Source organism: Vombatus ursinus, unplaced genomic scaffold (genome assembly GCF_900497805.2).
Source record: "Vombatus ursinus unplaced genomic scaffold, bare-nosed wombat genome assembly UNPS02011572.1, whole genome shotgun sequence".
Classification (NCBI taxonomy): Eukaryota; Metazoa; Chordata; class Mammalia; order Diprotodontia; family Vombatidae; genus Vombatus; species Vombatus ursinus.
Window position 1 is genome coordinate 2,857,969 of NW_020951350.1, and position 23,518 is coordinate 2,881,486.

General features: G+C 46.9%; 2 protein-coding genes across 4 annotated transcripts in view; both read left to right on the forward strand.

Moving 5' to 3' along the window:
- KDM3B (lysine demethylase 3B) overlaps positions 1 to 6,060 on the forward strand; it is a 52,913-nt gene extending 46,853 nt beyond the window's left edge. For both annotated transcript variants that reach the window (XM_027856607.1, XM_027856608.1), the window contains exons 19-24: positions 289 to 419; positions 1,259 to 1,378; positions 2,164 to 2,303; positions 2,744 to 2,920; positions 3,208 to 3,342; positions 4,623 to 6,060. In XM_027856607.1, the coding sequence (XP_027712408.1) occupies positions 289 to 419; positions 1,259 to 1,378; positions 2,164 to 2,303; positions 2,744 to 2,920; positions 3,208 to 3,342; positions 4,623 to 4,703 (784 nt within the window). In that variant the 3' untranslated portion in view covers positions 4,704 to 6,060. The remainder of the gene's footprint in view (positions 1 to 288; positions 420 to 1,258; positions 1,379 to 2,163; positions 2,304 to 2,743; positions 2,921 to 3,207; positions 3,343 to 4,622) is intronic.
- A 2,208-nt stretch (positions 6,061 to 8,268) lies between these two features.
- REEP2 (receptor accessory protein 2) lies at positions 8,269 to 22,871 on the forward strand. 2 transcript variants are annotated; one of them, XM_027856588.1, is made up of 8 exons: positions 8,269 to 8,408; positions 12,973 to 13,045; positions 13,187 to 13,263; positions 20,287 to 20,407; positions 20,724 to 20,837; positions 21,080 to 21,227; positions 21,431 to 21,564; positions 21,743 to 22,871. In XM_027856588.1, exons 1-8 carry the CDS (start codon positions 8,377 to 8,379, stop codon positions 21,806 to 21,808), a joined length of 765 nt encoding a protein of 254 aa, XP_027712389.1. In that variant the 5' UTR covers positions 8,269 to 8,376; the 3' UTR covers positions 21,809 to 22,871. The 2 variants fall into 2 exon arrangements, with proteins under 2 accessions (XP_027712389.1, XP_027712388.1); XM_027856587.1 differs by having other exon boundaries at positions 12,973 to 13,263.
- Positions 22,872 to 23,518: the final 647 nt, after the last annotated feature.

The following is a 23,518-nucleotide window of genomic DNA, read 5'->3' on the forward strand; positions in this document are numbered from 1 at the left end:
CTACAGCATCTTAAGGGGTATGTCACAAGAGAAATAGAGTTATAAGGGATTAAGTTTTGAACATCACCAGAAGACTGGCTACTAGGGTATGAATTGTTTCAACCACAGCAACTAAAAAATGTCTCCTAAGACAAGCTGGGAAAGCTTGCCATCGGTTTTATTTGAGCGTGTCCCCATCTATGAAATCATAGCTCCTTGAAGTATTAAAGTAAGTCAAGGGGACTTTAACTTAGTAGGCTTTTCTTCTGTAGCACAGTATGTCCTCTCCTCTCTCTTGCCCTTCTTTAGGTTTGAGGATCTGATGGAGAACCTCCCCCTGCCGGAGTACACCAAGCGAGACGGAAGGCTGAATTTGGCTTCTAGACTGCCCAGCTATTTTGTACGGCCTGATTTGGGTCCCAAGATGTACAATGCCTATGGTATGAGGGGATAGACCCAGCGATGCCCCCTCCCACTCCTCTTGTTTAACAGCTAAAGAATGATTTGTGGGCAGCGAGGAACCAGGACATATTTGTGGCTAGGAGCCAGTGTAGCAAGTGACCTTTTATTATGGCAAGAATCTGAATATTATTGATAATTTTTTAAAAAATTTTCATGCTGATTTATGTACCTATATTTGTTCCCCCAGGTAGGTGGAAAGTAACCTTTTAAAATTTCATATATATTAAATTTAATAGACAATATTTTCTTTTCTGTAAAATTGAAATAGTCATACTTTCAGCACCTATTTGGTTTTTAAATTGGAAAGCACTATGTAAATGTGAGTAGTTGTTACTGTTAAAGATAGGACTCAATTCTAAAAAAAATCAGAGAGTAACAATGAAGAAGTTTGGATGCCAAGATACCCAGCATGTCAGGCAGTCCTAGTAATGGATATAACAGGGGGAGAGAAGGAGGACTTTCATGGATGTCACTGAGGCCAACCTTATTATCTTTTTAGTTTTAGTTGGGAAAAGTAAGGTAGGATTTTTTCTTTTTTTTTGGTATGATTTGTTTTGTTTTGATGGAAGCTGGTTGTTTAGACAAAGATTTGGTTTGGAATACTTACTATGTTAGTGCTGTCTGTCCACTGTGTTAACCTGGTTAGGAAGAATTGCTGAAATGAACTGGAAAAGTTTTCAAGACCATAATTTGAAAACAATCTTAAAACCAGAACCTCATTACCCATATAAAGCCATTCTAAGACATGTTCTTGGCACAGGGTTTGTTTGGATTATTTAGAGTATTGGCTTTTCATCCTAATTTTTCTTTTCTGTAGGTTTAATCACTGCAGAAGATAGAAGAGTTGGTACAACAAACTTACACCTAGATGTATCTGATGCAGTTAATGTGATGGTGTATGTTGGGATCCCCATTGGGGAGGGAGCTCATGATGAAGGTAACATCCCCAAGACGAATTCATTGATTTATTGTCCTACATTACTTCAAGGTTGTAGCGAGTAGGGAGTGGTTGGTGCCCCAGTAGATAGGGCACTAGGCCTGGAGTCGGGAAGTCTTGAGGTTCCAATCCACCCTCAGACACCTGGGCAAGTCACTATTGAGACACAAGTCTCTCTGCCTCAGTTTCCTCATCTGTAAGATGGGGGTAATAATAGCACTTAACTCCCAGGGTTGTTGGAAGGACCAAATGAGATAATAATTATTAAATGCCTTGCATAGTGTCTGGCACATAATTAACCCTACATATGTTAATTATTGTTATTACTATTATCAAATATTATTATCAAGATCTTGGTAGGAAATATTTGATATCCTTTTCCTTGTTTTAAGCCCTGAGTAATGTATAGACCTCTTATCAAATGCACCCCATCCTCCACCCCCCACCCCCCATGTCAGGATATGTAGACTACAGACTAGATATAAGAAATGACTATAGTTTGGCAAGACACCAAACCACTTTCCCACCTGGAGGGGTGGGGGGAGGGGGGTTGAAATTGCCTTCCTTAAGAAAAGGGAAAGAGTCTTAACAATGGAAGGTTTAAGTCATTCTTCCTGAAGGCTTGGTGATGGTACATGGCATTTTGACCCTTTGATCTTCTGATTTTTCCTCTAAAGTTTGAAACATTTGGAATCAATGGGCTTTACTTTTTTTCCGTCTGTGGCAAACAATTGACTGAGTCCGGCTGGTGGAGATCTGTTTACAATTTCTGTTTGCCCTTTCAGAGGTGCTGAAGACTATTGATGAGGGTGATGCTGATGAGGTGACAAAACAGCGAATTCATGAAGGGAATGAGAAGCCTGGAGCATTATGGCATATCTATGCAGCTAAGGATGCTGAGAAGATCCGGGAACTTCTCCGAAAGGTGGGGAGGTGTCTGCCAGCACCTTTTCTTTTTCTTTCTTTTTTCTTTTTTTTGCCAGCTCCTTTTCACTTTTACAGAAATGACTCTGGATGCCAAAGAAAACTCTGAACTGAGCCTTTGGGACATGGCCTGGATTAGCCTTGCCACTCACCTAGGATTTCTCAGGATATTAATCTTTTTGTGAACCTAATATCCTGACATTTTTATTGTTGGTTCTACCCCCAGGCTGCTGCAACATATACATACTTTAAAATGCTTATGTTCCAGGCAAAAGTTGCTTCTTTGTGCCTTGTATTAAATATCCATTAGACCTAAATTCCTGCCTACAAGATGTGGCAGTCAGTATTTTTTAGCTCAGGATTGTCTCAAACCTTGCTGTAGCACACTGATTTCTGCCACTTTGTGGGTCATCCACATTTTTCTTTGGTGTCTGGCATTAGGTCGGAGAAGAGCAAGGTCAAGAAAATCCTCCAGATCATGACCCAATCCATGACCAAAGCTGGTACCTGGACCAGACCCTTCGTAAACGTCTCTATGAGGAGTATGGCGTGCAAGGCTGGGCAATTGTGCAGTTTCTGGGAGATGCTGTCTTCATACCTGCAGGAGCCCCTCACCAAGTAGGTGTACAGTTTTCTAAGTAGGAAAACAGAATTTGAGGTAGTTGAAACTAAACTGTCCTTTGACCATTGAAAATCTAAAAGGTTGTAACTCAGCTGATAATCTATAGCATCTGTATTCTCTCTAGAAACCAGTTTCACACACTGCTGCTTGTACTCTTCTAGTATATAGGAGTCGCCCCTATATTTCTTGCATGGTAAGGCAAGAGGTAAAGTGGCTAATGTTAGAACATTCAATTTTTCACTGTGTCTTCCAGTGCCTGTTACTTTCCCCATATTTTTCTCAGGTTCATAATCTGTACAGTTGCATAAAAGTGGCAGAAGATTTCGTATCTCCTGAACATGTAAAGCACTGTTTCCGCTTGACCCAGGAGTTCAGACATCTATCCAACACCCACACAAATCATGAGGATAAACTGCAGGTGATTATGAGTCCCCATAGACACACTTCCCATTTTCTGGGTGAAACCATAGAGGAATATTCCAGAGGAGACTCTGGATTTTCTAGATATATTGTCCTAGATCTTTCTAAACCACATTGCTCCAAGATTTTGTTTTTAAAGAGTACACTTACTTTTTCAACCTAATATCTTTTCAGGTGTAGTTAGCCTTTATTATACTTTAGGAGCCATTCTTTATGTGAATAACTGTCTGAATTCTAGCTGCACCAACCAAATGGAAAGAGCATTTTACCAATCAGTGTCTGCCAAAGGGAGTGGAAGGGATCTCGTTTTGTAGGAGATGGTCCTCCTTGAAAAGATTTTTTTTTTTTTGGTATAAAATCCCCCAAGCCCTGACTATGAAAAAACAAATGGTTAATAATCTTAGTGTCACCAGTCAGGTGACCCTTAAAGTATGGGCATCCAAGAGATCCATCAGAAAATGAATTCTTAGGCACAGAGAGTTCCTGGTTCTCCCATTAGAACTCCAACTTCCTTGCCCAGCATTGGGTTAGATACTGATTTGGTTTGCTCTGCCATATTTCTCTTACAGAGGCAGCTAGACGGTGCAGTGGGAGTGCTGGGCCGGGGGTCTAAAGGACCTGAGTTCAAATCCAGCCTCAGACACTTACTACCTATGTAACCTTGAGCAAGTCACTTAACTCTGCCTCAGTTTCTTCGTCTGTAAAATGAGCTGGAGCAGAAAATGGCAAACCTCTCCAGTATTTTTGCCAAGAAAACCCCAAATGGTGTCACAAAAAGTCAGGCAGACCTGGAAAATGACTAAACTGAGTTTCTTTTATCCTTAAACTCTGAAATGTGAAGGTCAGAACTATGGTACCTACCAGTGCATCTAGCTTTTGTAACATACAAATAAAGAAGAATAAGGAAGTAAAATAGCTCTGACTAGAAGCACTTTCCTTCCCTGTCAGTCTTGCTTTACTTGCCTGTGGCTCAGTCACTTTCTGAGTTCACTGTATCAGGTGGAGGTGTCTTGTTTGTTTGGAAATTAAGTCACCTTCAGCTCCATGTTTTAAGACAGTTCATTTTGATGCTGGGATCTCATTCTTGAATGTAGCTCTAGATATTCTTGATAATATTTAAATTGGAGAGCTACAGGAGGGCTGGAATTTAGAAGATAGCTCTGTGGTATGTGGAACACCGTGCTTTGCATTAATAAGATGGTATTACAGTTAGAGCACAACACTCATTTGTCTTCACAGGGATAGGCAGGCACTGACTCTGTCCTTTTGATCTCCCAGGTGAAGAATATCATTTACCATGCAGTGAAGGATGCTGTTGGCACACTGAAGGCTCATGAATCCAAACTGGCGAGGTCTTAGTTGTGGCTAGTTTCCAAACCCTTGTGAAGCAGGCCTTTCACTCACAGTACTTACAGGGAACGGGCAAGGGTCTCTGCTGGAGCAGGGACCCCCTCACTGGGAGCCAGTGCGGTCAGTATTACAAACTCTCCAGCCACTGTTTTCTACGCTGCCTCAAACACTGATGGTTGAAACGGGAAAGTCGCACTGTTACACACACAATTCCAGACTTCAAGCCGAGGGTGCCACATCCCCCATCCTGCGGCCTTTTGGGAATCCAGATCACCTAAACACCACTGGGTTTTCCTGCATATTCTTGTGATTAGAGAGTCAAAACCAAGAATGTGGGCACTTTTTTTTTCTCCTTTTTTTTTCCTTTCTTTCCTCATACCTAGTTAGTTGGGAATATGTTTGGAGATGGGGGGATCTGATAGCAGGTACAGTAGGTGGCATTTGCCAAAATGTGACCCATAGAAGCCTGACAGCATATCTCTTCGTATGACCTTTTGTGTGACCCAGCCTGAGGAAGAGGGGTGAAGCTGTCCCCATACTCCCTCCCTTGTACACCGTAGACTTGCAGAACCCAGGGAGAACCCACTGCTTTTCCCAGGAGGCTCCAGGAATAGGAGAATTGTGTATTTAGTGAAAAACTAGGTTTGTAGTGGAACAGTTACTATTTCATGAAAGTAGATATTTTTAGAATTTTTGAAATACCACAACTGTTTTCCTGGATTATGAGGAAAGGCACATTACATTTAGTCTTCCTTTCAATAAAATCTTTGAAGAGAAATGGTTTTTAGGAATTAAATGTCCATAATAGCACAAAATTAGCCAAAGCAGAGCTCAAAAGAATTGGCTTTTTAGGGTTTCTTTCCTTTCTCCCCCATCCATCTCAGCAGTCTCTATAGAGAGGGAACAGTAAACCAAGAATGAACTTTTGTCATGTCTGTGAGCTGTGGTGTGTATGTCCCTGCACTGGTGACTCCAGGAACCATTCCACCTGTTACCAGCGTTCCCTTGGGACTCAGAATACTTTCCAAACATAAAAGAAAATTTAATTTCCAACATCAGGTTTTTTGTCCAGAAATATTTTCAACAAAACTTTACAGCTCAATAGAGTTTTATTCAGATTTCAATGTCAGCATTTGAAAATGATGGATTTCATTGTCCCATAAGTAAGTACATTGGGAAGTGTATCTACCTTCTTTTCAGCTGTACTGTAGTGCCCCCTGCAGGCTTGTTTATATGTTCACAGTTACTTCATTTTTTAAAAAATAAAAGTCATTTACTGTAGAATACTTTTAATTTCACTTTCTGTATTTTCATTTTGTGAAGGGCTGATTGGGGTTTCCATGTTCTTATTAAAATATAACAAATCTCTGTGGAGTGGACTAACTTCTTATCACCTAAACCCAGGTCAGACTTTGGATGCCAAGCAGATAGATCCCCTTTGGTTCTCTGTGAATAGTACACACCAGAAAACTCACTGTGGCTTTGACGCTTTTAGCTAGCGCCTTTGCCAGAGTGTGACCAGATGCTGTTTTTCTAGTTTCATTGGCATTTTATTGAAGTGTAGTGGGAATTTCTAGGGGTAGAAGGTGAGGGAAGGGTTTTTTGCAGTTTATCTTTGAATGAATATGAAGTCTTCCCATCTCAGCTGGGGCAGAGGTCCCAGACTCTAGTCCCAAGTTTTAAACAACAGTTTCTTTGCTCCTTCCATATGCTGCCCTGTGAACTTCCTGATGACTCTGAAATAGGTTTCGAGGTCTTAATTCTCCACATGTTCTCTAAGAAAGGAGAGTCAAGTCATACTTTTCCTTGTTGATCTTAAAGGTAGTTTATGGTTCATTTGACAAAATGAAAAAAACTTCAAAACTGAAGTCCTTGACAAAAGCAAGAAATACTTTTCTTTGTGACTGTAAAGAAGGCCACCAAGCCAACCTTTGGGAAGAAGGGACCAGTACAAACCTTGACATTTTGTAACTGGATAGCTAGAGTGGTTTACATGTTGTTTTGGTGAAAAAGGGCTGCAAACTAGGAGGAAAAAAGCTTTTGGAAGAGGGAGCTTTACTGAAGGGAGAGAAAGATCATCGGGGCTACTTCTCTGGAAGCTTCTGAGATACTGATTCTGGAGCATTTGAGATTGAAAATGGATTGCTTCAATGAAACTTCTATTTCAGAGTTCATGGAAATTGAACAGCACTTATGCTTTGAAATTCATAGTTTGTAAGCTTGGGTGATACATAGGGCACCAAAAGGTCTATGTACCCTTTTGAGATGTACCACCTTTCTATAAAGATAATAGGAATGGGAAGGAAAAAAAAGCTTTGAAAATATTACACCAGTGGGATCAGAAAGGAAAACAGTGGTGCCAGCACTGTGTAGATGTGAAATATAATGGAAATTGGAATTTTGCTGCTTCATCGAAAGTTAGTGTGAGAGATAGCCTACATTTTGGCTATAAATGTCTCAGTAATTGGGGCAGCTGCTGGAGCAGGTACTGCCCTGTGGGAGCAGTGCCTAAGCTCCCTGCCCAGTTCCTCCACTGGCCTTCTCGCTGCCTCTGACCAGTTGTTTCATGGTAGATAGTTTTCCTTGTGTTTCAGTGGGTCAGCACCCTGCCCCCCCAACACCTGCCTCAAAACCATGTTTTGACTCCTAAGACCTGTTTCCTCTGTCCCAGAATATGCTTTTTCAGTTCATTGGTGCCTAATCCCTGGCATCATCAATATTATACCCACACCACTCCTACCATAAAAACAGACAAAAAACCCAGAGGGATACTAAGGATAGCCTTATCTGCAAAGATTTTTCTTCCCAAGAACTGAGTACCTAGCTTCTCAGTTCCTTTATGCATGAAGGAGATCACAAACTGATAGGCCCGTAAGCTCTTTTCTTAGGATCATAGGATCATAGATTAAGGTTGAGTGACTTGCTGAAAGTTACACAGGGAATAAAATACCAGAGCAAGATTTGAACCCAGACCCTTGACTCCAGCTCCAATGTCCTTTTCACTGACAAGGCTCAGTATTCCCTACACAGAATTTTAGATACTTGAGTGGAGCACAGTGCCTGACACATAGTAGGTGTTTAATAAATGCTTGTCGACTTTTCTGGGGAGGTTGAATAACGCACACTCGGGCCCCCTTGAGGTTTCCCGGTGGTTGTGGCCCCACTAAGGGGGAGGGGGCAGGGATTTAGGCTGGAGCTTCTAAAATCCAAGAGTGAAGGGCCCTGTCCAGATTGAGGGGGGGTGGGGCAAGGATGGAGAAAAGATGAGTGAAGTCCGCAGATGGCCCCAGGCGGGGAAAGGAAGGGAGTCCGGGGTGACTGGGCCAGAAAACAGAAGAGGGCTTCCAGGCTGGGTCGAGGTGGGGGATGAGAATCTGGTAAGGGATGAAACCAGCGCAAGAAGGCATCGCAGAGGGCGGCCCGGCCCGCACGGGGCTGGACCGGGCGGAGCAGGTGCAGGGGAGGGGAGGGGAGGGGGAGGAGCGCGCGCGGGGCGGCCGACAGCAGCGGCCTCCCCTTTAAGAGCCGCCGCCGCCCGCAGGCCCCGCGGTTGCTGCAGGAACCTCCCCTTTAACGGCCGCAGCTGCCCCGCTCGCCCTCTCGGGCTCCTCCATCCTCCGGCCCGGGGCCCCCGGCCCGCGGACCCAGGCGCTCTCGGGGCGCACACCTGGCCGGTCCCGCCATGGTGTCCTGGATCATCTCCCGCCTGGTGGTGTGAGTAGGGGCGGGGCGGGGGCGGAGGAGGGATGCGGGGTCGGGTGCGGGGCTGAGCAGGGGGGGGAAGGGGCTTAGAGGAGGCCAGGAGGGGTCACTTTCAGGGATGACCGAACCTCCCCCCTGGGGTGCTCACCCCCCCCCCCGTCCCTGAGCTCTGGGGTTCCCCCACTTGGCCAGGGAGGCCTGGCAGGCAGGAAGGTTTGCGCCCCCTCCTCCATAGCTCATCCCCACCCAGGACGGAGAATCCAGGGGGCTGCACCGGGGAGGCCCCCCCAGCCATCTCCGGGCCCATGGAGGCAGATGCGGCACCTCCCTCCGAGCATCCCCTCCGCCAGCCCGGGTGCCAGCCTCCCCTTCCCTCCGAGCGTCCCCCGAGCACCGCCCGCGGGGCCGGGGGCAGGAAGCGGCCGAGCAGCTGTTGCCCCCCGCGGTGTGAGCAGGCACGGAGGGCAGGGAAGGCGCCCCGGGGAGATCCCGGTGCGGTGAGGGAGGAGATCCGGTCTGCGGTGGGAGATGTCAGCAGCGATGACAATGTCTGGAGCGGCTGGGGCGAGGTTTCACAGAACGGTAAAACCAGATCTTGAAGGGACCTCAGAGCCTACTTAGTCCAAACCCTCCATCTTGCAGATGAAGAAACTGAGGCCTGGGGAAACCAAACAGTCATGCAAATATTACTCTCAGATCCCCAGATTCCAAATCTTGACATTGTACCATTCTGTCGCTGCCCTCTATAGAACTAAATGGTGCTGAGGGCTTAGTTATTTTCCATGCATTTTAAAGGGGGGTCTAGATTGTAAATTTAGTGAGAATGGTGGGTTATTTCCGAATAGATTGCATAAACATGTAATGCTTCTTTTGATGGATCTGGGTCCTCCCAAGGCTCCTAGAATAGCTAGTTGGTTCCTCAGTGCAACTAGGCCTAGCCAAGTTCTCCTAAGGCTTCATCCCAGTCCTCTAGGGGAATTCTGTCCTGAATGCCATGTTATCTACATTCAGCAGTTTGGGGAGCAGGACTCTCGACGCAGGGTAGAGGAAAAGGTAAACTTTCTCAGTTTACCTTGCTGAGCCATCCTTCACCCTGCCAGGGAAGATGGGTTACCTCAGATTTGGGGGAAAGGAAGGCTCATACCTTGAGGAAGCCGGGGTATGATGGGTGTCTTGAAACATCATGGTTGTGAGGCAGAGGAATTTGGGGTAGGGAACAGAAGTTTGCTTCTTTGATATACCAAAGCAGAGAAGAGATAGATAATTCCCAGGCTGCTTTGATTCTAACCGCTGCCCCATCCCCCATGCTATTCCTCCTTAGCTCTAGGCAGAAAACTCTGCCCTCCTTCCTCTTTCCCCAGGGAATTCCTATTATTGACCAGGTCCAAAGAAGGTCCCCTGGTAAGAAATCGTGACTCCCTCAGCCCTCCATTAGTCAGGAACAGGAAGGAACTGGGAGAATTAAAGCCCTTAGTTCAACCTGATAGCCAGGACCCATCCTCCCAGCTACACATTTGTCCCCAGAGCTGGTAAGAAGTCGAAAAGAGAAATTGTTTCATCTTCATTCCCAACCACTGTGTCTCCAACTTCCCTCCTAACTCATAGCCTAGAGAAGAGAGAGAAGCAAGATCCTAGAAACAGTTGCTCGTTTCCATCCTCCCTCTGGCTAGTGGCTTCTCCTTCTCCCAGCCCCCATTGTTATTGTTTAATCACTTCGACTCCTTGTGACCCCATTTGGGGGTTTCTTGGCAAAGATACTGGAGTGATTTGCCATTTCCTTCTCCAGCTCATTGTAAAATGAAAAAACTGAGGCAAACAGGGTTAAGTGACTTGCCCAGGGTCACATAGCTAGTAAGTGTCTGAGGCCAGATTTGAAGATGAGTCTTCCTGACCCAGGCTCTATCTACTGTGCCACCTAGCTGTCCTCCTCCCCCCTTACTGCATATGGATATATGTATGTATGTGTATATGTATATGTGTGTGTGTATATATAGATATAGATATATATTTTAATTTACTTATCTTTGCACATACTTCTTCTCCCAATAGGATATAAACTCCTTGAGAACATGGATTTTTTTTTTCTTTGTTTCTCCAGAGCCCTGCATAGTGCCTGGCACACACTGGGCTAGGGGGCTAGAGCTAGGGATTGGATCTATGATTTCAAGGGTATAAGCAGCTCCTGCTTAAGGAAGCTCCCTTTACAGATGTAGAATGGCACCTGCTATTTAGAGTTGCCTAGAGCCTAATGCCCAATTCAGAGTCACACAGCCATTATGCCTAAGAGGTGGAATTTGAACCCAGGTCTTCCTGGCACGTAGGAGCCACTTAATAAATGTTTGTTGAATACATGAGCTGGTGGATAAGTGTCCGGGTAGCCTTGAATGGCTTCTCTCCCTAGCCCTGCTTTGTGGCTTGGGCCAGTCATTGACCCTTTCTTTATTTATCTGACTGAGCCATCCTTCTCCCTACCCCCAGGGGAAGATGGATTACCTCGGATCTGGGGAAAAGGAAGCCTCCTGTGCCTTCCAGAACAGTTCAGGGGCTTCCCCAACTTGTTCTACTAGGAACAAGATCACAGTTGAGCTGTGTGACTGAGACAGATGCTTCTTCCCCTTCCGTTACCTCCGTCCCATGGTTCCTGGTGTCTCAGGGTCTTCATACACATCCCCAATATTCCCATGTGATCCCCTGCCTTTCCTCACTCCAGCTTATACCGTCTGACAATTCTCCTCTTCTCTCCCAGCTCCCTTGGTCCTAGCTCCTCATGAGGCCAGACCAGCAGCCCCCTCCTGGCTCTTTGGTCCCTTGGACATCATGGTCACCATTCATTAAGCAAGCATTAAGCACCTACTGTGTGCCAAATACTGGGGATCATAGACAAAAATGAAAGAACTTGCCTTCAAAGAACTTTATTATGTTGAAGGGAAATAATGTGCAGAGATAGGTAAGAGACAGGGACTAGGCCTGAGATTTCAGTGATGTACAGGAACTCTCAGGAGAGGAAACTCTCTCCACCAGTGCAGGTTGGCACCTTTGCTACGACTTATATTCTTTTACTTTCTTTTTGGGAGGCAATGGGGTTAAGTGACTTGCCCAAGGTCACACAGCTAGTAAGTGTCAGGTGTCTGAGGTCACATTTGAACTCAGGTCCTCCTGACTCCAGGGCAGGTGCTCTATCCACTGTGCCATCTAGCTGCCCCTACAACTTATATTCTTAAAGAGTGGCCTAGGAATTGAAAGGTTAAGTTACTTACCCAGGGTTACACAGCCATTATTACATTACACTGAACCTAGGTCTTCCTGGCTCCAAGGCCATTTCTCTATCTACTGTGTCACATTGCCTCTCGGTTCCTAGAGAAATGAATATAACATACATACAAATAGCTTTTTAAAGGCAAAGCAGTGGGGAGGGGAAGGACTAACAATTGGGGGGAGGGAGGAACTGCAGTAATTGGTGTATACTCGGTATGAAACAAGCTGGCCCCAACACCAGATTATTCTCAACCTTCTGAGGCCTCCTACCCTCCAGTCATCAGGGTCCCTGGCATCATCTCAGGCCCTTTGACTGCAAGAAGGCATTGAGTTCCAGTTCTCTTGAAGATCTGGCTCCTTAAGACATACCTTCCCCTCCCAAATGGTTTCCTGGGAAAGGCAGGGGTGTGCTGATAAATGTTTAATAACTGGCTCTCCAAAAACAAAATAAGACAAAGCCAAAAACCCTTGAAAATGTTTGTAAGACACACTTTCAGGTTTAATCTGCATTATCAATGTTTTCTCCATCCCTTTATTAAGTCTAAACAGTCAGATGATAAATCAAGTCATGATTTGTGGTGGTTGCTAATTTCTGGAGTGTAAATACTCCCTGAATATTCAGCAATCAGCTCTGTGAGTCAGTTCAAGCTGGCTTCAGCACATCCCTCCCAGGGGATTGGAGATGGATGTGCTGGACTTACAGAACAGAAAAGGGCCTTTTGTGCCCTTTGGCCACAATGAGCTGTTTGGGCTGGGAGCTGGGCTGAGGGGTACTCCACTACTGAATGGGGTCTGTCTAGCAGGCAAGCCCAAACAGATTCCCCGGCTCCTGGATAGGGAAAAGGGGACCAGAAAGGTGGGCAGTGGCTCTGGCCCTGGTCTGAAGGACCTCAAGCTGGCTCTTGGAGCACCTCCTGGCATCCTCCCTCCTTCCACCTACCCAGGACCAAAGAAATGTTGGTGCCTTTCCCCTGAAGCAGGGGCTCTTAACCTTGTTTTTGTCCTGTCCTACTTTGGCAGTTTGGTGAAGCCTACGGAACTCTTCTCAGAATACTGTTTTTAAACACATACAATAATAGAATTGCAAAGAAAACCAACTATGTTGAAATAGTTATCAAAAAAATTTTTTTAAAAAACAATCTCATGGACCCTACATTAAGAATCCCACCCTGCCCTAGAAGATCCTTCAGAGAAAATCTCCCAAGATCTTTCTGTTCCTGTAGACTCATAGCCAGAAGCAGTGGGGAAGGGAGGACTGTGGTGATGAGGAAGGGCTTTAAGGGGGCTGTGAGTCACAGGGATTGTCTCTGCCTCTCCCCAGGCTGATCTTTGGCACGCTGTACCCAGCCTACTCGTCCTATAAGGCTGTCAAGACAAAAAATGTGAAGGAATATGTGAGTGTGTGGGGCTCCCTGCCTCCTGAGGTGGGGGGTGGATGTGAGGTGACCCCCAGGGTCAGAGAGGGATGGGGAGCTAGGGGAGGGGCATGTGTGACCTCCATGACTCCTCCCACACACCTCCTGCTGTGCCTGCAGGTGAAGTGGATGATGTATTGGATCGTGTTTGCCTTCTTCACCACTGCTGAGACTCTCACCGACATTGTGCTGTCCTGGTAAGCGCTGTCCCCGGTCCTCATGCTCCCAAACCCCCTTCCCACCTTTCTTCAAGGTCTCTTAAGTAAAGAGTCCCACGCATCTACCCAGACTCTCCTGGGGTAATGGAGACTCCAGAGTCAAGTTAGGAAGTTTTTCTGGAGCTCTTGTACCCTGTGCCCAGTACAAGCTCTCATCTCCTTCCTCTTCTTATTATAGCAATAATAATGCCCTCTCATGTTTGCATTAGCATTTTGTGCTTTTCAAAACCCTTTTAGATCCTTCATTAGATCATTATAACTCTCCTGAGAGATTAGGCAGGGTAAGACTTATTACCCCCACTAGACAGGTTAAAGATGCTCAGATTCATAAAGGATAAATGACTCGGAGGCAGCATGTTACAGTGGAAAGGAAGGAAAGAAGTGAGCATGCGCCAGGCACTGTGCTAAGTGCTTAACAAATATCTCATTTAATCTTCATAACAGAGGCAGGTGCTATTAATATTCTCATTTTACAGATGAGGAAACTGAGGCAGACAGAGGCTACATGACTTGCCCAAGGGTCACACATTTAGTAGATGCCTGAGGCTGAATTTGAACTCAGATCTTCTTGACTCCAGGCTACAAAACTCTATCCACTGGGCCATCTAGCAGCCTTTAGAAAAGAACATTGAACCGGGAGTCAGATGACCTGCTTGTACAGATCAGTACTTTGGCAAGTCACTTAACAGCCCTAGGCCTCAGTTTTCCCATCTGTAAAATAAGGAGGTTGGACTGGGGCCCTTTCTAGGTCTACACCTAGTGTGATGGTATGAAGCACAAGACCTCAGAACTCATCAATGCCGAGCCACAGATGGCCAAGAGTCTTACGATAGCTGTGTGGCCTCCGTGAGAAATCGCTAATGTTGGGAAAGCTCGCTACCCCCACAGCATTAAATAAACACCTGTATTTTAGGTAACCGTGCTGGCCATTGGGAATAGAAAGAGAGGGCACATACTGAACCTGCTCTTAAGGAGCTCGTTACATGCAGACAAGATATGTTGGATAAATTGAAGGTGGTCATGGGGGAAGCATTAGGATTAAGGAGGACTGGGAAAGGCTTCTTGCAGAAGGTGGGGCTTTAGAAAGTGAGATTTGAAGAAACCCAGGGGAAGCCAAGAGTTGATGGGGGAGAGGATTCCAGGCGTAGGGGCAGCCAGTGAAAATTCAGAGAGAAGGAAGGGAAAGAATTGGGAACTCAAAGTTTTAAAAATGAATGTTAAAAATTGTTCTTACATGCAACTGGGAAATAAGATATACAGGCAATGGGGTATAGAAATCTATCCTGCCCTACAGGAAAATAGAAGGGGAAGGGGATAAGAGGTGGGGGTGATAGAAGGGAGGGCATATTGGGGTAGGGGTATTCGGAATGCACACCGTCTTGGGGTGAGGGGAGGGGTGATATGGGGAGAAAATTTGGAACTCAAAATCTTATGGAAGTGAATGTTGAAAACTAAAAATTAATTAATTAATTAATAATAAAAATTTTTAAAAAAGAAAATTCAAAGAGATAGGAGATGAAGTGTCTACAAGAACAGCCAGGAGGTCAATGTCACTGGATTGCAGAGTATATGGAGGGAAGTACATTTTAAGAAAACTGGAAAAGTAGGAAGGGGCAAGGTTATGAAGAGCTTTAAAAGCCAGAGGATTTTATATTTGATCCTGGAAGTAATGTAAAACCAACAGAGTTTATTGAATTGGGAGGTGAGAGGGTAGGGGCCTGGGTGCTCAGCGCCTGTGTGTCAGACTGTGCGCTTTAGGAAGATCTCTTTGACAGCCAGTGGAGGGTGGCCTGGAGTGAACAAAGACTTAAGTCAGGGAGACCAACCGATAGGGTGTTGTAGTCATCAATGTGTGAAGTGATGAGGCCTTATAAGAGAGTAGTGGCAATAGCAGAGGAGAGAAGGAAGCATATACTGGAGATGTCACAAAGGGGAAATCAACAGGCCTTGGCAACAGACTGACTATGGGAGGTAAGAGAGTAAGGAGTCAAGGATGACCCCTAGGTTTTGAGCCTGGGTGACTGATGAGATCACCAAGTAAAATGGTATCAAAGGAAGAAGAGAAGAGGGCCCAGGACAGAGCCTTGATGGACACGCATGGTTAGTGGACATCGACTATCCAGCAAAGGAGACTGAGACAGGAGCTGTCAAACAGGCAGGCAGAGAACTAGGAGAGAGCAGCATCATGAAAACCTAGAGAAGATGCAGAGAGGTCAGAAAGGATAAGGATTGAGAAAAGGCCATTGGATTTGGTGATTATGAGATCGTTGATAACTTTGGAAAGAGAAGTTTGAGTTTAGTGATGAGGTCAGTCAGTAAACATTTATTAAGTGCCTACTGTGTGCTAGGTACTGTGCTAAGTTTTGGGGATACAAAAATAAGCAAAAGACAGTCCCTGTCCTCAGGGAGCTCACCATGTTGGAAACAAGCAAACAAATATTACAAACAAGCTACATACAGGATAAATAGGAAATAATTAAGAGAAGGAAGGCACTAGAATGAAGAAGGATTGAGAAATTGCAGAAGATAGAATTTTAGTTGGGACTTAGAGGATGCCAGGGAGGTCAGTAATCAGAACAGAGGAGGGAGAAAGAGAGCACATCAGGCACTGGGACAGCTCGAGAAAATGCCACAAGTGAGAGACAGAGCAGTTTGTGGAACAGCCAGGAGGCCAGTGTCACTGGATCGAAGAGTACGTGATGGGGAGTGAAGTGTAAGCAGACTGGGAAGGTAGAAAGGGGCTAAGACAAGGGCTTTGAACACCAAACAGATTTTTGTATTTGATCCTGCAGGTGATAGGGATCCACTGGAGTCTGTGGATTAGGGGGATGACGTGAATGGAAATGGGGAGAGACCCAACAGGCATGAGACGATGAGGGCTGCATTAGAATGTACTGAGGAGAGAAGGGGATGTATTAGAAAGATGTTACAAAGGTAAAATTGATAGGCCTTGTCAACAGATTGGATTGGGGAATGGGGTGGGGGTGGAGGGGCAGGGAAGGGGATAATTCAGAATCAAGGATAACTGGTAGGTGGTGAACCTGAGGGACTGAGGGGATGGTGTTGCCCTCCACAGTAATAGAGAAGGTAGAAAGTGGGAAAGGTTTAGGATGGGGAGAGGAACCTGGGGCCTCAAGGCCCCATGTGGCCCTCTAGGTCCTTAGGTGTGGCCTTTTGACTGAGTCCAAGTTTTACAGAACAAATCCTTTTATTAAGGGGATTTGTTCTATGAAGTTTGGATTCAGTCAAAGGGCTGCACTTGAGGACCTAGAGGGCCACATGAGGCCTCGAGACTGCAGGTTGCCCACCCCTGGTTTAGGAGAAAAGATAATGAGATCAGTTTTGGACACGTTAAGTTTAAGAGGTCTACTGGACATCTCGTTTAAGATGTCTGAAAAGCAGCTGGAGAGGTGAGATTGGAGGTCAGCAGAGAGGTTAGAGCAGGATAGGTAGATTTGAGAATCCTTAGTATAGAGATGGTAATTAAATTCTTGTGATCTGATGAAATCAAGTGAAGCAGTGTAGAGAGGAAAGAGAAGACGACCCAGGACAGAGCTCTTTGGGATACCTACAATGGAGGGCAAGGATGTTGTTGTTGAGTTATTTCAGTCATGTCTGACTCTTCATGACCCCATTTGGGGTTTTCATGGCAGAGATACTAGAGTGGTTTGTCATTTCCTTCTCCAGCTTATTTTACAGATGAGGAAACTGAGGCAAGCTTGTGACTTGCCCAGGGTCACACAGCTAGAAAGTGTCTGAGGCCAGATTTGAACTCGGGAAGATGAATCTTCCTGACTCCAGGCCCAGTGCTCTATCCAATTCACCACCTAGCTGCCCATAGGGTGAGGAGGAGGATCCAACAAAGGAGACTGAGAAGGAATGGTGAGATGGTAGGAGGAGAACCAGGAAAAAATGGTGTCCCAAAAACTTAGAAGAGAAAACCAAGGAGGAGAGGATGATTAATATTGTCAAAGGCTTCAGAGAGGTCAAGGAGAATGAGGATTGAGAAAAGGCCATTGGATTTGGCAACTTTGGAGAGAGTAGTTTCAGTGGAATGGTAAGATCAGAAGCCAGATTGTAAGGGGTTAGGAAGAGAGGGAGAGAAGGGAAAGTGGAGGCACCTATCGTAGACAGCCTTTTCAGAGGAGTTTGCTACAAAGGGCAGAAGAGATATAGGGTGATAATTAGGGATGGAAAGTTCAAGTGAGGATGGGGGATACATGGGCATGTTTATATGCAATAAGGAATAGAGCCAGTTGAGAGGAAGACATTGAAAATAAGTGAAAGGGGGGGCAGTCTGTTGAGGGAGACAGGATGAAATGGGATCAATTGACTAGATGGAGGGATTAGCCTTGGTAAGGAATAAGACTCCTTCATCATGTGAGGCAGGGGTGAAGGAGAAGATGGTGGGTGGTAGAGGGCATCATGAGATGAGGAAGAAGAGAGAAGAGAGAGCTCATATCAAATAGTCTCAATTTTTTTCTGTAAAATATGAGGCAAATTTCTCAGCTGAGAGGATGGAGAAGAGGGAGCCATAAGAGGTTTGAGGAGGAATAAGAAGTTTAGAAGTGCACCTGTGGAGAGTGGAGTAGTGGATTGATGAGGAAGGTACTATAAGATTTCCTAGTGGTAGTAAGGGCCAACTGAGGTTGTGTAACATAAACCTGTAGTGGACCCAATCAGAACAGTTGCATGATTTTCTCCACCTCAATTCAGCAGCAGATGTGTAGAAGCGAAGGTGGTGGATAGTGAGAGTGGTCCAAGGCTGAGGCTTGGTAGGGCACAATTTTCAAATTGGGCTTGGGCTTGGGAATCAAGGGAAGAGGACAGTGTAGAGCTGAATTTGTTCACTAAGGGATCAAAATGAGGACAAGAGGAGAGAGTGGCTAGTCCAGGAGAGGTGACTTAGGAGAGGATAGGGGAGGGGTCGAGGGACTGGCGTTAGAGTGTGAATGAAGAGTAGGGTTTTGTGCGGGAAGGCAGAGGGAGAGGTGGAAAGCCAACAGATTATGGAGGTGGTACATTTATGGGTGCTGGCAAGACCAAGGGTATGACCATCTTTGTGTATGACTGAGGTGGGGTAGAGGAATAGGTCTTGGGAAGTGAGTGGGTTAAGGAACTGAGTAGTTAGGATATTTGAGGGAGAGTCAATGTGTACGTTGGGCAGTCTTCTAGTATGAGGGTAGGAGTTGGGGAGAAGAGAGATTGTGAGTTGTGTACAGAATTCAGTGAGAAAGGAAGGGAAGTGACCTAGAGACTGGGATCACTAGGATTTCAGCCAAGTGATAGAGATGAATAGCATGAACTTCAAAGGAGAAGAAGTTACTGAATGATAGGGATAGGGAGAAGACCTGGACGTGGCGATGGGGAACAAGGAGTAGTCTAATTCGCCTGCCATGGCCAATGAGCTGAGGAGAACGAATGAAATCACAACCACTACTGGAAAGGGTGGCTGGGAAGGCTGTGTCATCAGGGGGAAGGCAGATTCCAGTAACAGCTAAAAGATGGAAGGACTGGGAGAGGTAAAGATTTAGGATGAAGGGAAGTTTGTTGCCAGTGGGATAGGCATTCCAGAGAGCATAGTGAAAAGGCAGGGGAGTGTTTGGTTGGAACTTTAGGGTAGGAGGTTTGAGGAGATGGGAATAAGGAATTGGCTGGTGGGGAACGGGGCTTGAATGATGACCTACAGGGCTTCAGAATCACTGAAGACGTTTGAATTGAATGATGAGGTCAGAAGGAAGAATGAAGAGAGTTAAGGAAGAGGGGAAAGGAAATGGAGGCATCAATTGCAGACCACTTTCTCAAGAAGTTGAGCCATGAAGGAGAGGAGAGATATCACATGGTAGCTAGTGAGCAAGGGTGAGATCAAGTGAGGGGTTTTGAGCAGGGAGTGAGACAGGGAGAGATTGAAGATTAACGAGAAAGGGGATGGCACAGAGAGCAATCTGCTGAAGAAGACGTGAAGGCACAGGATTACTTGTGCATGAAAAAGGCTTACCTTGGCAAGGAGAAGGGATGTGAGCTGGGGATGAAGAAGGAGATAATGGCAGAAGGCCACTATGTGAGACGAGGAAATGGGGAGAGGAGGGAACTCTTGTCCAGTGGCCTTCATTTTTTGACAAGGTTCTCAGGAGAGAGGGTGGGAGAAGGGAGCCATGGGAGGTTTGAGAAGTGGGTTTACGTAACATAGATTTGTAATGGACCCAGTCAGCATGCTTTCATGATTTTCTCTAGTTTAATTCAGCAGCACATGAATAGAAGTGAAGGCAGCGGATGGTGGGAGTAATTCAAGGCGAAGGCTTGGTAGGGCAAAATCAGCAATGGGATAAAGGGGAAAGGGCCTGGAGAGATGAGGACAGTGTAAAGTTGAACTCGTTCACCAAGGAATCAAGAGCTGGAAGGGAGGAGAGTGTAGGGGTGATAGCCTGGGAAAGGCCTGAGAGGTGGAAAGATTAGAGATCCAGGGAGGAGGAAGGCCCAAGACAGCCCATTATACCTTGGGGCAGCCTTATTGTTAATAATAATAGCTAGCATTTCTAAAAGGTTTGAAGATTTGCAAAAGGTTTTACATATGTTATCTTATTTGAGTCTCACAAAACCCTGAGAGGCAGGTGTTTTTCTCATCCCCATTTTGAAAATGAAGAAACTAGGGCCAAGAAAGGTTGCCTAGGCTCACACACTAAGTTAGCATCTGAGTCAGGATCTGAACTCATCTTCCTGAGTCCAGCCGTCCATTCACCATGCCTCCTCGCTGTCTAGGTCCAGCCCCTACCTTCTCCTTAGCACCCTCTACCCACTGCTCCCAGTTCTGCCTTCTGAGGCCCAACAAAATTAGTCCAATGTCTCTTCTTCATGACAGCCCTTCAGATGCTTGAAGAGTACTTGCCCAAGGTCACTTAGCTATTGGTGACGGAACTAAGGCTGGAGCTCAAGCCACCCGACCCCTCGTCCAGGTCGCTCTCCCTCCCCAACATCTTAACGCACTTCTTGGCCTTTCACCAGGTTTCCTTTCTACTTTGAGCTGAAAATTGCCTTTGTGATCTGGTTGCTGTCCCCATATACCAAGGGCTCCAGTGTGCTCTATCGAAAGTTTGTACATCCTACACTCTCCAACAAGGAAAAGGTTTGGCCCCTGCTGACCCTCCCTCTTCCCCTTTCAAACCCCTGGACCTTTTCTCCCAAATCATTGTCCAAGGGGGAAAGAAGGGGCTCAGTGTCAGTCTGGGGCTTGTCACCTCCAGGTGCCATTGTCCTGGAACAGAAGTCTTGAGGGACTGAGACGCCCAGGGTGGGCAGGCAGGCAGTGCCTAGGCAATCCTCCAGGGCTCCCAGATACTACCACCTGGGTGGGGCTTGGGGAGAAGGGCTTCATAACTTGGGATGGGACCTTTCATCAGAGGGGGCTCAACTCCTCACTCCATCCTCCTCCCCTGTCACAGGAAATTGATGAATATATCACACAGGCCCGGGACAAGAGCTATGAGACCATGATGAGGGTGGGCAAAAGGGGCCTGAACCTAGCAGCCAATGCTGCCGTCACTGCAGCTACCAAGGTAACAGAAGGACCAGGATCAGAATGTGGGCTCTCGGGGCTCCCACCCCCCCCCCCTCCAGCCACATTGCCCCCTTTCTCCACAATGTCTCACAAGCACCATCTGCTCAGCTCTCATTCTCCCCTCCCTCTTGGCTCTCTGAGGGAAGTCCATGCCCCTTCTCTGTGAACCTGTCTTTTCTGTTGTCTTCACTGGTCAGGGAGAGGCTTTCCCTCCTTGAAACACGTGTATCCCCCGCCCAGGGCCAGGGAGTGTTGTCAGAAAAGCTGAGAAGCTTCAGCATGCAAGACTTGACCCTGATCCGAGATGATGAAGGCTTGCCCCTGCATGGTTCTGATGGCCGGCTCCGACCCTCAGCCAGTGGCCTCCTGGACCCCATTGAGGACTTAGGTACCTGTCAGGGCTAGAAGGAGATGGGAGGGGAGATCAAGGGGTATAGCACCCAGGACGCAGAGGGGTCCCCCAAGCCAGAGGAAATGCAGAGAGGGTTGGGGCGAGAATAGATGAGTATCACGTGCCTTGGTTTTCCTCAGTTCCCCAGTCGCCTCCAGGTCGTCCCCCTTGCTTCTAGCCTTACTCTGCCTCTCCCCTAGGGGATGACCCTGGCCTGAACCTTCGGTCCTCAAGTGGGAGCCAGTCAGACACACGAACAGAGGCCTCTGAGGATGACATGGGGGACAAGACCCCTAAGCGCATCAAATCAATCAAGAAAGTGCCAAAAGCTGAGGTGAGGCCCAAGGACCTTTGCCCCCCCCCCCCGTTCCTTCCCCTGTAGCCCCATCCCACTGGGCTTTCTGACTTCAGTTGAGGTCCCTGCATGGAGCAAGGGGAAAGGGAAAAGGTGATGAAGTATCTTAAAGGGAATCCTCCCTCCCAAGCACTAAACCCCATCCCCTTTCCTACAGCCAATCCCCAAGACGCTGAAGACCCGCCCTAAGAAGAAGCCCGCAAGTGGGGGAGAGTCGGCCTGATGTGCGCCTTCCCCCCCCCTCCTCTGCGCAGAGACCCTACTGGGGGAAGCCATGTACAGAACTGCTGCTGCTTCCTAGATTGAGGGGTCCCCAGGGCGAGGGCAGCTCCTGGGGATCCATATCCTCAGGCATACCCTCCATGGGAGCAGCCCCTCCCCCACCCCTTTCTCTCACTGTCTGAGTCTGAGGACCAAGATGTGAGATGCTGCCTTTGGGGTCTCCCAGTGAGGCGTCTGACCAGGGTTGGGTGGGCAGGTATGAAGAATCACTGGTCTGGGAGCTGGTTAGAGTCAGCTGACCAGAGCCAGGCATTTTCTTGCTTTGGGCAGCTGGTTTGGGAACACAAGGACCAGGGTTGAGGATGGGGGTGGAGGAGGTTGTTATGTCCATGGAAGAACTGCCCCCTTGAAATAGCAGTATTGGGGTCTTTTTGGTTGGAGGCTTGGGGGTGTGTGTGTGTGTGTGTGTGTGTGTGTGTAAGAAGGAGGATCCTGAGGACAGAGTCACATGGCAAACTCATTAGAGCATCCCTCCTTTGTCTTTGCCCTTCAGCCTTCCTTCTTGAGTGACTTCCCCACCTCTAGCCCACTTAGTGCCTTGCTGGATGCCAGGGCATGCTATGGGGGAAAGGGCTAAAGACCAGAGAGTTCTTCCAGCCTTACCTCATATATTCTGCCCCTCTTCACCCGTCCCTTTTTTATTGGACCTTGGCTGCCCCATATCCTCCGGTTGATATAGGCTGGCTGAAAAATGGGCTGATGGGCCAAGCCCCCCACTCACTAGGTGTAGGCCCCTAGAAGACTTCTCCTCCCCCATGGGAGTGAGAACACTGGGACCATGTTGCCTCCAGATTAAAAGGGATGAATAGAAGGAGCAATTTCCCATTGAAAACCCAAAGTAACTAGCCAAGGTTTGGGGTGGGGTGGGGGGAAGGGGAGATCAGGGCCTTCCTGAATCAACACTTTCCTTTACTGTCCTCCCAGAGGCCATTTCCTTGAATAATCCCTCTTTTCCTCTCCTTTCCCCTCTCAACTTTCCCCCTCCTCCAGCTTCTATTCATCTAGTTCCAAGGATGAGGGTGGGGGGTGGGGAGTGGGGAGAAGAGTCCCTTGGGACATTTGAAGAAGCAAAATAGCAGAGACTGACTTGGGCAAGGGGTGGGAGAGGGCGGGAGGGGAGGGGAGAATGAGAAGCTGTGCTTCTGTGAGTGAACACATGAAATGGTAAGTGTGAGTGTATATGAGCAATTGTGTGTGTGTGTGATATTTTAAGTGGGGAGCTTTCCTTGTGAAGCCAGGCATGAGGCAGGACAAAGTAAGTATGTTTTTGCCAGGACACATGCATGTCCCAGCTATGTAGTCTCATTTCCTGGGCTGGGAAGAAGACACTTGTATTGTGCGTTTACACACATTCACGTGTTGCTCTTGGGTCTGCGTCTTTACCTCTGGGTCTCTTGGTCTTGACCAATGTCTTTGCATCTCTGTGCATGTAGCCATGTTCCCTGCTCCCCTCCCCTCTGTCTCTACTTCTCCCAATGCTGGGATAGCCATAGAGGCAGAGGCTCTAAGAATTCTTATTCTAGCTTCCATTAACCCTTTCCCTGCTCTCTATTTCCACACTCCATCCCAGGCTCCAGCTCCTGTTTGCCTCAGGAGAATTGTGAGGACTGGAGGGGGATGGCGGGAGGCACTCCCCAAGCTCTGGTCCTGA

Bases quoted from the DNA above. Each gene is read 5' to 3' on its own strand.
- REEP2 (XM_027856587.1), top strand. From the start codon at position 8,377: ATGGTGTCCTGGATCATCTCCCGCCTGGTGGT. The intron at 8,409-12,972 runs GTGAGTAGGGGC...GCCTCTCCCCAG, and splicing joins ATCATCTCCCGCCTGGTGGT to GCTGATCTTTGGCACGCTGT. The intron at 13,264-20,286 runs GTAAGCGCTGTC...GCCTTTCACCAG, and splicing joins ACCGACATTGTGCTGTCCTG to GTTTCCTTTCTACTTTGAGC.